Here is a 13,668-nt window from a genome sequence, read left to right as displayed (position 1 = left end):
TGACTACTGGTTCTACTGTTGTCCGGTACATTTGCCATGTTGATCAGCCAGCTATCAAATCGCAAACCTCTGCAGTGTGAAAGATAGCAGCCGCTGGTTTAATTTCGTTATTGTTAAACGGGAGTCTATGCTGGGAAAAAACAGCTCTGCAAAGAGCACTCAAATATCCTGCATAGTGGATTACTTTAAAACATTTCTATACGCTCGCGAGATAAAAGGAGTTTTTGTTTTTCAAAAAAAATTATGAACACAACAACAAAATGATCCTCTCCATTCCACCAGGGATTATTTTATTGCAACAGCTTAATTAAGTTTTAAAACAAAATGATCCATTTTCACATAATATATTAATAATCACAATTACCCTAAAAAGAATATAAAAAGGACGAATGAGTTCGTTAGGGAATGAAAAGTGAAATGGAAGTAAGGAACTTCTGAGTATTCATCTATGGTTTCCTGTAACCTGCTGCTGAAAAAGTCTTCCACTATGCTCCCGTGACTTCACTGGACGCAGAGGTTAATATCGGGGGCTGTAAACGGCAGCTATTGGCATTTCACTTGTGGACAGAAGATTGAGGCAGTTCAGGCATTTTTTTTTCTAGTAGTGCTGTCAAACAGGGGTACCCTGAAGGAGCGGCTGTAAAGGATTTTTTCTGGATTCTTTGCTTTCATCTTTACCCTCTGCCTTAAGCCATTCCATTTTCTGCTGATGCTGGCGGATTGCGTCAGCTACACGAGCGTCAATCATTTCTTCGGTCAGAATGCCATCTTCGGAGGCGTAAGCAGCCGCCTGGGTTGAAAAAAAATAAAATAAAAAATAAGTCATGCACAGAGCCTTAAGTTTAAAAACACAAAGCAATTCTCAAATTTACCAATCCTGAAAAAGGACCTTTAGTCCGTGAATAGCATCTGATCAAACAAAAAAGTCTGAGGACTTCACTGGATTAGGATTGGACTGCAGTGATGAAAATGTCCTGCCTCTGGATTACGGGTTAATGTATTGTGTTTTTATTATAATTGGAAAAAACAAAATGAAAACAACACCACCACACCCCCCCCAAAACAAAAAACAAAACAAGGAAATATAATCTAATCTACATAGGTTAAAAAAACAAAAACAAAAAACACCGAGCAAAACGTATTGAAAAAAATACCTATACATTCTTCTAAGTCTAAGAGCATTAGTGTCAAATAATTTAACAGAATACTAGAATGTACTATATATATTTACCAGGGAAGAAAAAAAACAAAACTACACACCAAACTAAAAAATAAAATAAATAAAAATAATTACACAAGTCACTTACTATTGGTATAGAATCTGCCACCCATAAGCATCTAATGTAAGTTCTCACCATTTTGGAAACACTTACATTAATGCTCTCATCAATAAATAATAAACCTCTGACATCAGAAGATGTGCGTGATTTTTTCCAGATGCTATAAAAATTTATTTGCCAATTATAGGGAATAGGTGAACATAATATTAAATATCGTGAGAGGAGACAGTCCCCTTCTCAGCTAATCATTTTTTAAAATTTTGGTTTCTTTTTGACTTAAAACCATATATTCGTAAGCACGACTTAATGTTTAAAGGAAGCAAGGTAAAACCACGTGTGTTAATGTACAGAATGTAGCAGACAGAAACAAATTAAAGACAGACAAAATGGCTGAAATGGAACCGTCCCCCTATTTTTTAAACCTGGGTCACTAGAACTCAAAAAATAAACTTCACACAAAATAAGCTTTAACTGTAATCTTTCATTTCTTAAGGAAAATTTACTTGGAGAGTTAAATATATGAAGAGACAAATATAAATGGTCTTCGAAACATACATGCCCACCTGTCTGCCACAGTCACACAGCCCCCACTACAAGGGCTCATGCCATCTCTAAGGCTTGAGGGGAGCAGTGTTAGTTGGGAATGATTTATCAAGGAAGAGACAGGCCCTTCCAAACTGAAAATAGGGGTTTAAAACTACTGCAGTGTATCATTGTGACGCCTGTCAATTTAAAGAGCAAGAACCCCCCGCCCTCTTCCTTGCACTGCAGGGAAAATAAACTAAGCTGGCCACAGCACAATTGTAAACACCAGACGTGGTGCACGGTGACAGCAGCTTGCAAAATGTGTCAATTTTCAGGGCGGCCTTTGCAGTGGTTAATGAGGTGAACAAGTGCTCTGCTTAATGGAAGTGCAATTCTGCTGGTGAATGCCTGGGAATCTGGAATATTAACATACAGCCAACCAATTGTGTAAATGGCATTAGCCAGGTGAAAAGGCCCAGCCTCCCCGCAAACTGCTTTCTAGAGGGATTTTTCAGTGCACTGACTGTGTAATGTGGATTAACGGGAAAGGGAGAGAATCCCCCCTCCCTTCATCCTTCAACGAAGGTTAAAAAGAACGACACATTTATAAGACGTGGAACCTTTGACACTTTATGGAATAGGAAAAAAAGTCACATTATCTGTCCCAGACGCAGGTTGAATTATGTGCGGGTCAGAATCCATTATGAAATTAAAAAAAAATACTACACGCAAAAGCGCTTTAGAATCTGCAGGGATCACATTATCGCTTCCCCGCGTTTAAATACTGCACTAAACCAAAGAACAGCATGAGGGGATATTGGCTACAGGTTGTGGTTGCTTCTTGCATAGAAAACCAGATGCTCAAAGCCATTCGACTAATAGGTTGTCATTGTAATACAATTATAGCAAGCACAATGGATGTTTACAGCTGGTTACAAAATGTGAGGTGCACAGCGCAATCTATACAATAAAATGTATAATAAAACCCAGTCTGCAGTAAGCAGCAAATAGACAAGGGCATTCCCATAACAATCTCCTGGTATATCATCTACCACAGCCATTCATAACCCAATGCGGACCACTTCTGTTATTCAAGACATGAGCATTGCAAATGCGGACATTTTAAAAGGGGGTCCCTGGTTAAGGTTATACTGAACTAGCTGTGTAAATGTGTGGCTAACATTACGGATTCAAATTCGCTAGATAACAAGATTGGCACCTTTATTTTAAGTGGAAATCATAGTGAAAAAAAGATGGGGAAAAAATAAATATCATTATAGTTGAAAATTCAATGTAAGTAAAGGAGGAGATTATATTTAAGAAAAGAAAAACTAAAACAACAAGAGGACAGTCTTAAATTAGAGGGGCAAAGGTTCAAAAATAATATCAGGAAGTATTACTTTACTGAGAGTGTAGTGGATGCATGGAATAGCCTTCCAGCTGAAGTGGTAGAGGTTAACACAGTAAAGGAGTTTAAGCATGCGTGGGATAGGCATAAGGCTATCCTAACTATAAGATAAGGCCAGGGACTAATGAAAGTATTTAGAAAATTGGGCAGACTAGGTGGGCCGAATGGTTCTTATCTGCCGTCACATTCCATGTTTTTATGTGAATTTTAAACTTTAGGCCAAGATAGTTTAACTGTAAGCATTGCCGACAGAATTTTCCCAGTTCAGCTATTTTGGCCTTTAAAGGAACACTATAGTCACCTAGACCACTTCATTGAGATAAAGTGGTCTGGGTGCAGTGTCTCTGTCTTCAATGTGACATTGCAGGGTTAACTCCTCCACTACAGGTGCTTCCGTGGAACAAAACACCGTAATGTGACACGAAAAACCCGTAGGAAAGCATTGACATAATACTTTTCTATTGGGAATTTTGAATGCGTGCGTAGTGCATGTGCATTAGGTTCCAAATGCTCCTCTAAGAGAAGCATTGGACTGGACACTCACGGAGGGTGACGTCAGAAGGGGATGGGAGGTTAGTAGTGTCGAGGGAGCCTCTGTGTTTGAATAAGGTAAGCAAAACTTTTAAAATGTATTTATTTTTTGCTGGGGGAAAGAGGAAGGACAGATGACACTGATTTAGAGGTAGGGAGAATGACTCTCAAGTGTTAGGAATTCAGGTTAGCATTACCAACGCTATAGTGTTCCTTTAAGTTTGAATTCTGAATACCAACTTCAGAAAAGAACCTTGATAATGCTTGGGGCACCCTGCAGGAGTGGTTCTGCTCATTTTATACCCAACATACTCCTCTTAACATAGCACAACAATAGTGATAGCAGAATATGTCAGTATTCACAGTTAAAATGACAGGCGCCATTTTTGGGGTGAATAAACTGTGCCACCAGGAACGAGGTGGGATCAACTTTGAAAATACTGTAGCAATGTGATCAAATATATATTTTTGAGTGAGAAATGCAGAAAATGAACTTTACTCTGCAGAGCCTTTGTCAACTAGAAAAAAAACATTTAAATCTCTAAACCCAATTACAGCTGTTAACCAACTATCAAGTGTTCTATTGAAATTTCACGAAATGCCAACGTATAAAACAGTGGTGCATCCTTTGACGTACACTGCAGATAAATTCTACATCACAGATGCCAGTTCCTTAGAATTGCATAGCCCTTACTGCAAAGAAAGCTAAATTTTCAGGGGATTTCCTTGCCCTCTTAAGAATGGTTTTGTAAAGCTGAATATGGGGGTTTTATAAGAATTAAGCAATCGAATCCCCCACCTCTGTTTCTACAAAGCTGTCCAGCCCTGCATTATTTAGGAACAGGCGAACAAGAAAACATTAACACCCTTTACTAATCCTATCATCAAGATTTCGAGCAGGAATTCCCCTGTAATGACTATAAACCTTATTGTTTAACCCCTAATTCATACAGATTAAGACAAATCACCAACCAGAATTCAAGCAGAGAATTAAGCTTTGTTAAATAGGAAAGAAAAATAAAATCATAGCTTGGGAGGCTAAAACATGATTTAGATTTGTCCAGTAAAGCAAACATACCTGGACCATAGTCAAACCTCTCTTACATTCACACCCTTAGTAAATCTCGCCCTGTATGTACGGTTATAAAAACCATTATGGCATTTTAATTAAACCAAGATTAGAGATATTTCACAGTAACAGCTGAACGACGCAGTGTGATGGCACCGATTTACCCCCCCCCCCCCCCACACACACACTTTTTTTTTTATACCAGTGTTGACATGCAAAACATTGGAATGTGATGTATTAATAGGGTGTATGGAGATTCCAGCAGTGAAGGGGTTAATGTTTCCAAGTAAGACGAAGGCGCAGTAGTGGCTGCTAGCATCGCATTCTGCACCTAATACCTAAAAAACTGTGCATCCCTCGCAAGCCATCAGAGCATCCCTGCATCCAGCCGCTGAACACTGCCAGGCTTTGCGCTTGGATGCTTTTCTGAATGACTTTCTAAAAATAGCCGAGTTGCGGGGTCCCTTCCTGACAGGGGAAAGCGGATGGGCATGGAAACAAGAGGAGGGGGTAGAGAGGGAGGGATGGGAAAGATGACGAGAGAGAAGAGTGGCTGTCTCTGATGAGAGCTAGCTGCTGGCGTACTGAACCCAGCGTCCCGTCTCATTCATATTCATACATTTTATCTCCCCCTGCGCACATGTAAACCCATTTCCGCAGACTTGGCTGACAAAGCAACTCTTCAGCCGAGCTAGAAGGCGTGATACCCTTTAACAAGGTTACTCTCTCAGAGCAGACCGGGGGACAAAGCTCTAGGTTATGTGAACATAGTTAATGTATTCATATGGACAGATTCTCCTTCTCGGCAGGGTGCCGAGGTTACCATTTGCTTCTTAATTTACTGTGCACTAATAAATTATGCAGTGTTTATCAGCGCAAAGGGAAAGACACAAACACAATCCAATAGAACAATTCCATCAAGCCTTGCATAACAATACACAGCAACAATACAAAGCAAATCGGTCTCTCCGACATGAGGAATATTACTGGATCGATCATTCGAGATCTTGCGGATTATTCAGACACCAGGTACACTTGCCCAGACACACAGGGAGGTGTATTTAAAATACAGTCCTGAAATCATCTGGTGAGAATAGGTCAAAACAGGGTTTGTGGCATTACACGCATTTAAAGAAAATGTACGGCTGTTTATTTGTTACATACGATAAGGATTAATGCAAGTAAATAATAGAAGACAATTCATAAAAATGTAGACATTGTGGGGAAAATCTGGAAAATAAGTGCTAGTAATAGTAACATTTTAAATATGTACATATTGCCACATTTAAGAAAATTGGATCTTACTAACAATGCTAAAATAATGGACACACTTTTTTTTCTTTTTTTAAACAGCTCTGCCATCTACCCTTTTTCTGCTTCAAATGCATGATGATTTCAAATAAATCATTTAATCATCACTTAATTATATAGTATTTATTATGCTTTTTACATTTTGGTGCCTCCTCTGAGTGATAGTGGAAGCCAATATGATAAGCCTATTATATATGGTAAGTCTTCTAAAGTACGCTAACCAATATATCTTACAGTATAGAAAACTAAGATTATAGCTTTTTTTTTTTTAAAGGAATAAATAATTAGCACTGTTCCGTTAACTTGAACAGTACCAGCATGACCAGGGTGAAAGCTCTCTTCTTTACCAAAGGCTTCTTCTAAGTGCCAGCGGGCTTCTATCTGGTGCTAAAAGTAAGGACCACTGTATGCATCCTGGCCATCCAAAAAAAAAAAATTGGATCGAGCTCAGTCATCACCCACAAGCCATATTAGTTCTCCCCAGTCCAAATGCAACCTGTGAGATCTGCAAGTTAGCAGGACTGTATCAAGATAAAGTTTTAATATCACACTAATTTCTCGTATAAAATCGTATAATAATGAAAATACAGATATTTAGCCAGAAATTGTATATACGGCTTTTAACAGTTTTCAAATAAGCCACAGAGTATTCATTTTGCAAAAAATAGCTAAAGGGTCAATTCGGCTTTCCATGTGAAAAAATGGTCATATTGTAGTACCCTGCCAGGGGTTAATCACTCTAGTAAAAGGAATCTCTTTAAAGGCAAGTTGTTTTATGCAAAGAGTTGCATATGTAACGAACCAATATATTGTCTTTACATAGAGTCTTGTAAAACAGGTTGCTTTGTCACAGCTGCAATGAACAGTCTTTCCCCTTCCATTCTCTCCCCAGTAGCGCCATTAACGCTGCTTTTAAAATCTATCCTGCAGTGGCACCCCTGATCCACGCGCTACGCATCTACTGCAGAGCCAGGAATAAATTGCTTCTTACAATCAACCTGAGCCTGACAAAAGGCAAAGCAGTCTACGGGGAGACAGTCAATGTAAACGCTTTCGTTCAATGCGGCAGCAGCACCGAGGCTTACCACACTTCGGCCCTCACTAATGTAAATGGTTATCCACCCAGCGGAGATAATCATCTTAAAATGTTGCTCTGCAAAGTCATTTTCTGCAATTTGTCATAGACGCTGAGCTGCCTGAGCTCAATCGGCCGGCGCAGTATCATTTGCCTGCTCGCGTCCTTTCCCTTTTAACAATATTATTTAGTTTTTTTTCCGTCACCCAAGGGAGGAAAAAAAAAAAAAAAACACAAACAAAAAAGGAATCCTATGTAAATAACCAAAAAAAAAGCAGCAGAACCGAAAATAATACAAATCGAAATTCTTGATAGACTGCGTGTGGCAATTGGATTAAAACGGTTGGAGAAATTAGACATTAGAACTGTAAAGCTTTATTTCTTTTCCACACAATCCCGGTTAAAAACCACAAAGTATGCATAGGAGCATTGTTAGATGTTAGAAAGTGATCCTAAGTACATAAAAGGCATAGGGGATTATTGATATTCAAGGATTCAAAGAAGCAGAAGGTTCAGATTAAGGCCCCCCCAACGTAATTTTTTTGATGAGCTTTTGAAAGGATCACAATCTGCTGAAAAAAATGATTGTGTCTACAAAAAAAAATCCTCATAGACCTTAAAGGGAAACCGCACTGCCCAAATAAAAATATAACTGCCTGTTTAGTGTACCTCTATTAAAAAATAAAACATGTAAACGTTTAATTATATTACATTAAGGGTACATCTAAAAACATCTTGCAAAAGCTGCAGATCGTTTGTCTGCTGCCTTTGTAAGCCCTCCCCATCTAACCCAGCACAGGTTTTCTGTGGCTGCCCAATCACAGTCTTCCCAATGGAGCTTTATGAGAAGTCTTTGCAAGGTGGGTGCTCCTGGCAACGCCTTCAGAGTCATGTTCCACTGAGCTAAGCAACCAGGAAGTAACAGGACTGGTTGCTTGATTGACAGCCAGGGGGGAATAACAAGGTACATTTCTAATCGTGCCAATTTCTATAGAAAACTGCACTTTTTGTAAAAAGAAGGAAAAAATACGTTTTCCTTTAATGGAGTATTTTGGACATAAATAATTTGAAAACATTTTTGTGAGACCTTTACTAAAATGATGTAGTGTGTCTTTCTCTCCTAAATACACCAGATTCTTTAGTTTTTTTTTTGTAAATATTAAGTTTGAGTACAATTTCCAAGGGAGCTACAACACCAGGGAAGTAGAATGACTTATTTTTACCACATGGTATATATTTGTACATCTGTCTATTTGTGGGTAACAATTGTTTGTGTTGACCATGACGATTGTAAAAGTGTCTAATATGGGGGCTAGAAAGCGGAGGCATGTGCAGGTACCACCATCCTCCCAAGATGACCCACATAAACAGGCATCATGATACCATTTAGAATCTAGCTGTCCACAAGCATGCCTCATAAGATTTCCGATTTCGTCAGGACAGCCCCGCCATCCCGCTTTTGGGAACACCAAGGAACTGTTCACACAATCAATGCACGAGCTGTTCCTAAAATGTGTTTGCCTATGTTCAGGGCACTAGGAACCTGTTGAAAGCACTGAACAGTGCTCCCTGCATGTCCTGCCCTCGCTGGGCCAGCCTGAGTGATAGACAGGCAGCCTGGTGTGTATTCATTCGGGCAGGGGTATGCACAAGGAATCATGGGACATACATATTTTGTATTCATAGCTTGTATAAATAACCAGCATCAATTATGCACAAGAAATAAAGAAAAAAAAAATATCAACAATTAAAAAAAAAGTGTTCCCAAAAAAATAAATAAATAATAAATACAACTTTTTACAAAATTAGCAATTTTCTGCAATTAACATAGGTGTTGAGTTATCCTCTGCAAAGTCTCTCTAAAAACCCACCTAGTCAGAGTATATGGTCATGCATCCTTTTAATAATCTGCTACACTGAATGGTGCAGATTGGCCTAGCTCCCATTATCAGCTAAACGATATGTCTACACATGGTCTCGGTAAAAGTGCAAGAAAATATAAAGATTGAAAGGAAGGATACAGAACATGTTTCTCCGGGTCTGTGCAATGCAATGTAACACTGGTTTTGCCCCATAATACACGCAGTTCAATGCGCAGAGACAAATACATTGCATTCTTGGCTGTACGCATGTTACAGGTCACCAGCTTAGTATTAAAGAGGAATTTATTCCCACCAACCTACGCTGGTGCCCAATACTTGGAGGACATGACAAAGTTATAGTTTAAAAAAAACAAACAAAGAAGCCATTTAAAGCAGACACTATATACAAGTGAAGGGAGGATCCCATTAGGGCTGTGGATTTGGTACAAAAAAACCTTTGAATCAGAATCCTCAACGCATAGTCAACACGTTTGTGATTGGAACAAATTGGAAATGATATGGATTCACAGATGAAAAACAGACCTAAAGCCATCATGCAATATTCTATACTTTTCTTTTTTCCTTTACATCAAGAAGACGTGGAAGATAAATCAGGCACAGACTGCACCCAGTGTTGACATCTCCCCAATGTCCATTCAAAATAAAAAAACAAAAAACAAAACAAAATAAAAACACAAAACTTTATTGACAAATCAACTTCCATCTCACCTGCCATGCTACTCCGAGTTTGGAAATCTCTCTGCCTGACATGCCTTCAGTCAGCGTTGCAAGTTCAGAGCACTTTTTCCCGTAGTCGAATTGGGCAAGTTTTAAACGTCTGAGAATAGAGAAGGAAGATACATACAAATATATTTGATCCAACACTTGGGTGATGTTCACAATGTACATCCAATAGGTTTAAACCTTACTTTGAAGACAAAGAAATGACAAGATACAAAATGTTTGAACAATTCCGATGTCTCACAAGCCACAATTTCGGCTTAAGCCTGCTAACTGCAACTGGACTACAAACCCCATAAATAAGTAAGATAAGGAATTTAAGGGATATTTAGTCCAGTGACATTTAGCTATCCACAATTAGACAGCCAAGTGGCACGCCAGAGACAGCGTTCCTTATCAGTGCGGTCCTCAGCAGTTTCAATAAGAGTTTACTGCTCGGAGACGCTTATGCTGTACAAAGTGCCTTTGAGGGAGACATGGCGGGGATAGAAGAGGGAAGTGGTCTTGCACATCAATGGAATTGTAGGGTGAAGTACCAATTTATGCTATATAAAATTTACACTAGCCACTTTTTCTTTGCAAAATGGTTAAACCGTCAACTGTGCATACTTACTGCTTGCCTTCCGATGCAGGTTTTAAGACGTATTTATCAAAGTAAAGTCTAACAAGACGCTCTCTCTCCTCCAGTCCTGGAAGAGCGAAGTTGACAATCTCATCTATTCGATCATTTATTGCCCAGTCAAACTGTTCAGGCTGGTTGCTTGCCAATACCAACATAAACCTGGGGATTTTGAAACAAAGAACAAGTTACAAAAAAACACTCTGCTTACGCAGAACTGAAACATTTCATAACAGGCTGAACCATCTTGAAAGACACAATGGACAATATTGTTGGTTTCTATGGTGAACGATTCCAAATCTAGCCTTTTATCTTAGCACTACTCTGTTTCTGCTTTGACAAACAGGACACTGAATGATCAGTCATTCTTGTTAACTGCACAACATAATGCATTTTAGAACAGTCAGAAGCATCATTCGGCATATCATCAGAATTAGCTGGAAGTTTGGAGCAGGGTACAGGGCAGTATGGCCCAACAATGGAGGCATGTCATTCAGCGGTGTACATGAAATTGGTGTACACTGATAAACCAACTGTGCACTGGGTGGCTAGTTTCCCCGCATGTGTGATTAACCTCTCCAGGGTTCTAGAAAACCATTACACTTTGCCAAAGTTATTCACTAAAGTGTGAACGGTCATGAATTCAAGGTGGATTTCAAAATTTGGACAAAAATGGCAAAATTTTCTACGCTTTTTTATCCTAAAATACAATATTCACTCTGAGTTCCCAACAAATCAAGCTTTTGTGAAAAACCCCAAGTTGGTTTTGTCTACAAAAATACACACACACACACACACACACTTACAATGATATCACACATGCTTTGTGGTATTACATTTAATTATGCCAAGAAATGCCAAACATACAACTCTGCCACAATTACGTGTGACCATTAAGCATGTAAAAGAATACATGATTTTGTAAATATTGTAGGCAGATATACCCAGGCACCCATAGGGTTACACTTTCTAATCATCAGCAAGTTGAATTTTATGGCTTTGACCTCTGAATATCCAAGCATAAAACATTTAGCAAGCTCTCTAAGGGGTAATTCAGAAATGACTGCAGTGGCCATTCCAGTAGTTATTGGAGGAAAGCTCCCATTGACTTCAACAGCCACTTCAGACCATATTAAATTACTACCTAATAAAAGACATCTGTCCTTACGCAAAGTGCCAGAAATAAAGATTTATAGTGCCGGCTTTGATCCTTTTATTTAAGAAACACACCTTTACAATAGGTCATTTTTAAAGGAGCCACCATACAGAGAACAAACCACTTTCAATAACATTGTGAAACTTGTGTTCTCTTTCACAGACTAAACAACAAGGTATACTGCAGTGCTACATGCTAACAATGGAACTGGACAGAACTATCAAAGTAACATTGTGATAATAAAGTTGAAAAAGGAGAGTGAGTCCATGCCGGTAAAAAGCTTATTAGCTAAAACTTCATAGACCAGAGATCCAGCTTTTTACATCTATAAGGATAAGGAGAGATCCAAGGACCACTTAATTCTTCCAATTTGAAGTTCTTTTAAAACAGGGCGGTCACTACATCTTGTTCTAGTAAGTTCGAACTGGTGTTATATTTACTGTATGTCTAGAGTAGACCATCTATTACTTAGCACCACAAAAAACAAAAACAAACAAACAAAAAAAACTATTAAGGATTGCCTTTTAGAATACACATTTTTTTTTTGTAAATCTCGGGGTGAAGAAGTACTTCCACCTAGTACTTTTTTTGATACACTTATATAATAATAAAAAAAGATTTCAATTACACCAATTTTGCTCCAGAATTAATTCAAATTACCTGCTCTCTTTTAATGACCCATTTACCATCTTTCTGCACCAATAACTATTTTTATTTTTCTCAATTATATGTGAAAACTAGACCGCACCAATTCTCATTTCTCACTGAAATCCTAAACATGTTTTTTCTTATCAGGTAGCTCTAGACCCTAGCACACTGTAGCGACATTCACTGCATTACACTGGAATTTCTCCATCAAATCCATGATTGGTGTAAATGATTTGGCCAAGGGAGGCAGCCACCAGGTAACATGTCGTCATGTCGTATTCTTCGTTCGCCCTCCCACCCCCCCACTTTATTTAGCTCATCAGGGCCATCACCAGTGCATTCACATATGTCTAAAATGCCTAAACTACAAGTTATGTCCAATGCGAGAATTTGTTTTGCTCTAATTTAAACAAGCCCATAAAAAAGAATTCAATAGTAATCGAGAAGAGATGCATCGGTAGAAATGCTCTGCAATGGTCTTACTCTGCGGAGATCGCATTTTGCCGCAAGCCATGCATATCTCGGAGGTCTATAGGAGCAGATTACTAAAAAAATACTTAAATCACAATGCATTTGAACTAAATAATTTTTTTTTTTGCCAATGATTCACAGACTAACCAGAATGTAGAATGTCCACAACTATGTCTATGAGCCTTTATTGAGACACACACACACAACCATTTATTAAGTTTGTTTTCTATCGATATCGATCTCTTTGCTATATTACATATTGCTCAAGTGTAAAAAATGTAAAATACAATATACGTAGTACTGGCCAAGTTCCTTCTAAGAAACCGTTTTCATTTTAACCACTAGACAAATATTGGTCATCGTGAGCATCTGCCTATTGGAAGAAATTGAATATTGGATTACACTATAAGTAACCAACATTTGTAGAAAACGGTTAAATAGTTTGGAGCGGATTTTTTATCCATAACAAAAATAGAAATGACTTGAAATGAACCTCAAAATATTACATATTTTATATCAAAACGTCCCTCGCTGTGGCTTCCAGTACCAATAAAACCAGCTGAATTATAATCTGGCAGCTCCTTATTTGTTGCTTGTATTTCATTACCTATACTGTGCACAGAATGCATGTCATTTTAACAAGCTGGCCCATTAGCATGGCTCATTATGGTACAAAAAGACTTTATCGCGAGGCATTAATCTACCCGCAGCAGGGACAGGACAGCGTCTCCCACTTAACTCCTTCAATATCACAGGATTCATACACGGGTTGTAAACCATTCCTTATTTAATAAAATAATGGCGATCGTTTAGAGCAATAGTGGATGCATGTGAACTGCAAGCAGATCATTATGCATCGATAGTTGGACAGATTTCTTTGCACACTGTAACGTGGAAATAGAACGTTTAAAGTTCGTATTTAATGTCTCTGCAAACCAGGTGATTAGCAAGAAATGGAGGCCACAAATGGAC

The 13,668-nt window shown here is 38.5% G+C and overlaps 1 protein-coding gene across 1 annotated transcript in view; it reads right to left on the bottom strand.

Annotated features, from left to right (window-relative positions):
- Positions 1–263: 263 nt before the first annotated feature.
- Positions 264–13,668, bottom strand: part of LOC134577587 (ATPase family AAA domain-containing protein 3-B) — a 54,121-nt gene continuing 40,716 nt past the window's right edge. Inside the window, exons 14-16 of the mRNA XM_063436413.1 lie at positions 10,416–10,583; positions 9,791–9,899; positions 264–790 (exon numbers count right to left, since the gene is read on the bottom strand). Of these exons, the coding sequence (XP_063292483.1) occupies positions 611–790; positions 9,791–9,899; positions 10,416–10,583 (457 nt within the window). The 3' untranslated portion in view covers positions 264–610. The remainder of the gene's footprint in view (positions 791–9,790; positions 9,900–10,415; positions 10,584–13,668) is intronic.

This window comes from Pelobates fuscus, chromosome 11 (assembly GCF_036172605.1).
Source record: "Pelobates fuscus isolate aPelFus1 chromosome 11, aPelFus1.pri, whole genome shotgun sequence".
NCBI lineage: Eukaryota > Metazoa > Chordata > Amphibia > Anura > Pelobatidae > Pelobates > Pelobates fuscus.
This window is presented reverse-complemented; position numbering and strand designations above follow the sequence as displayed.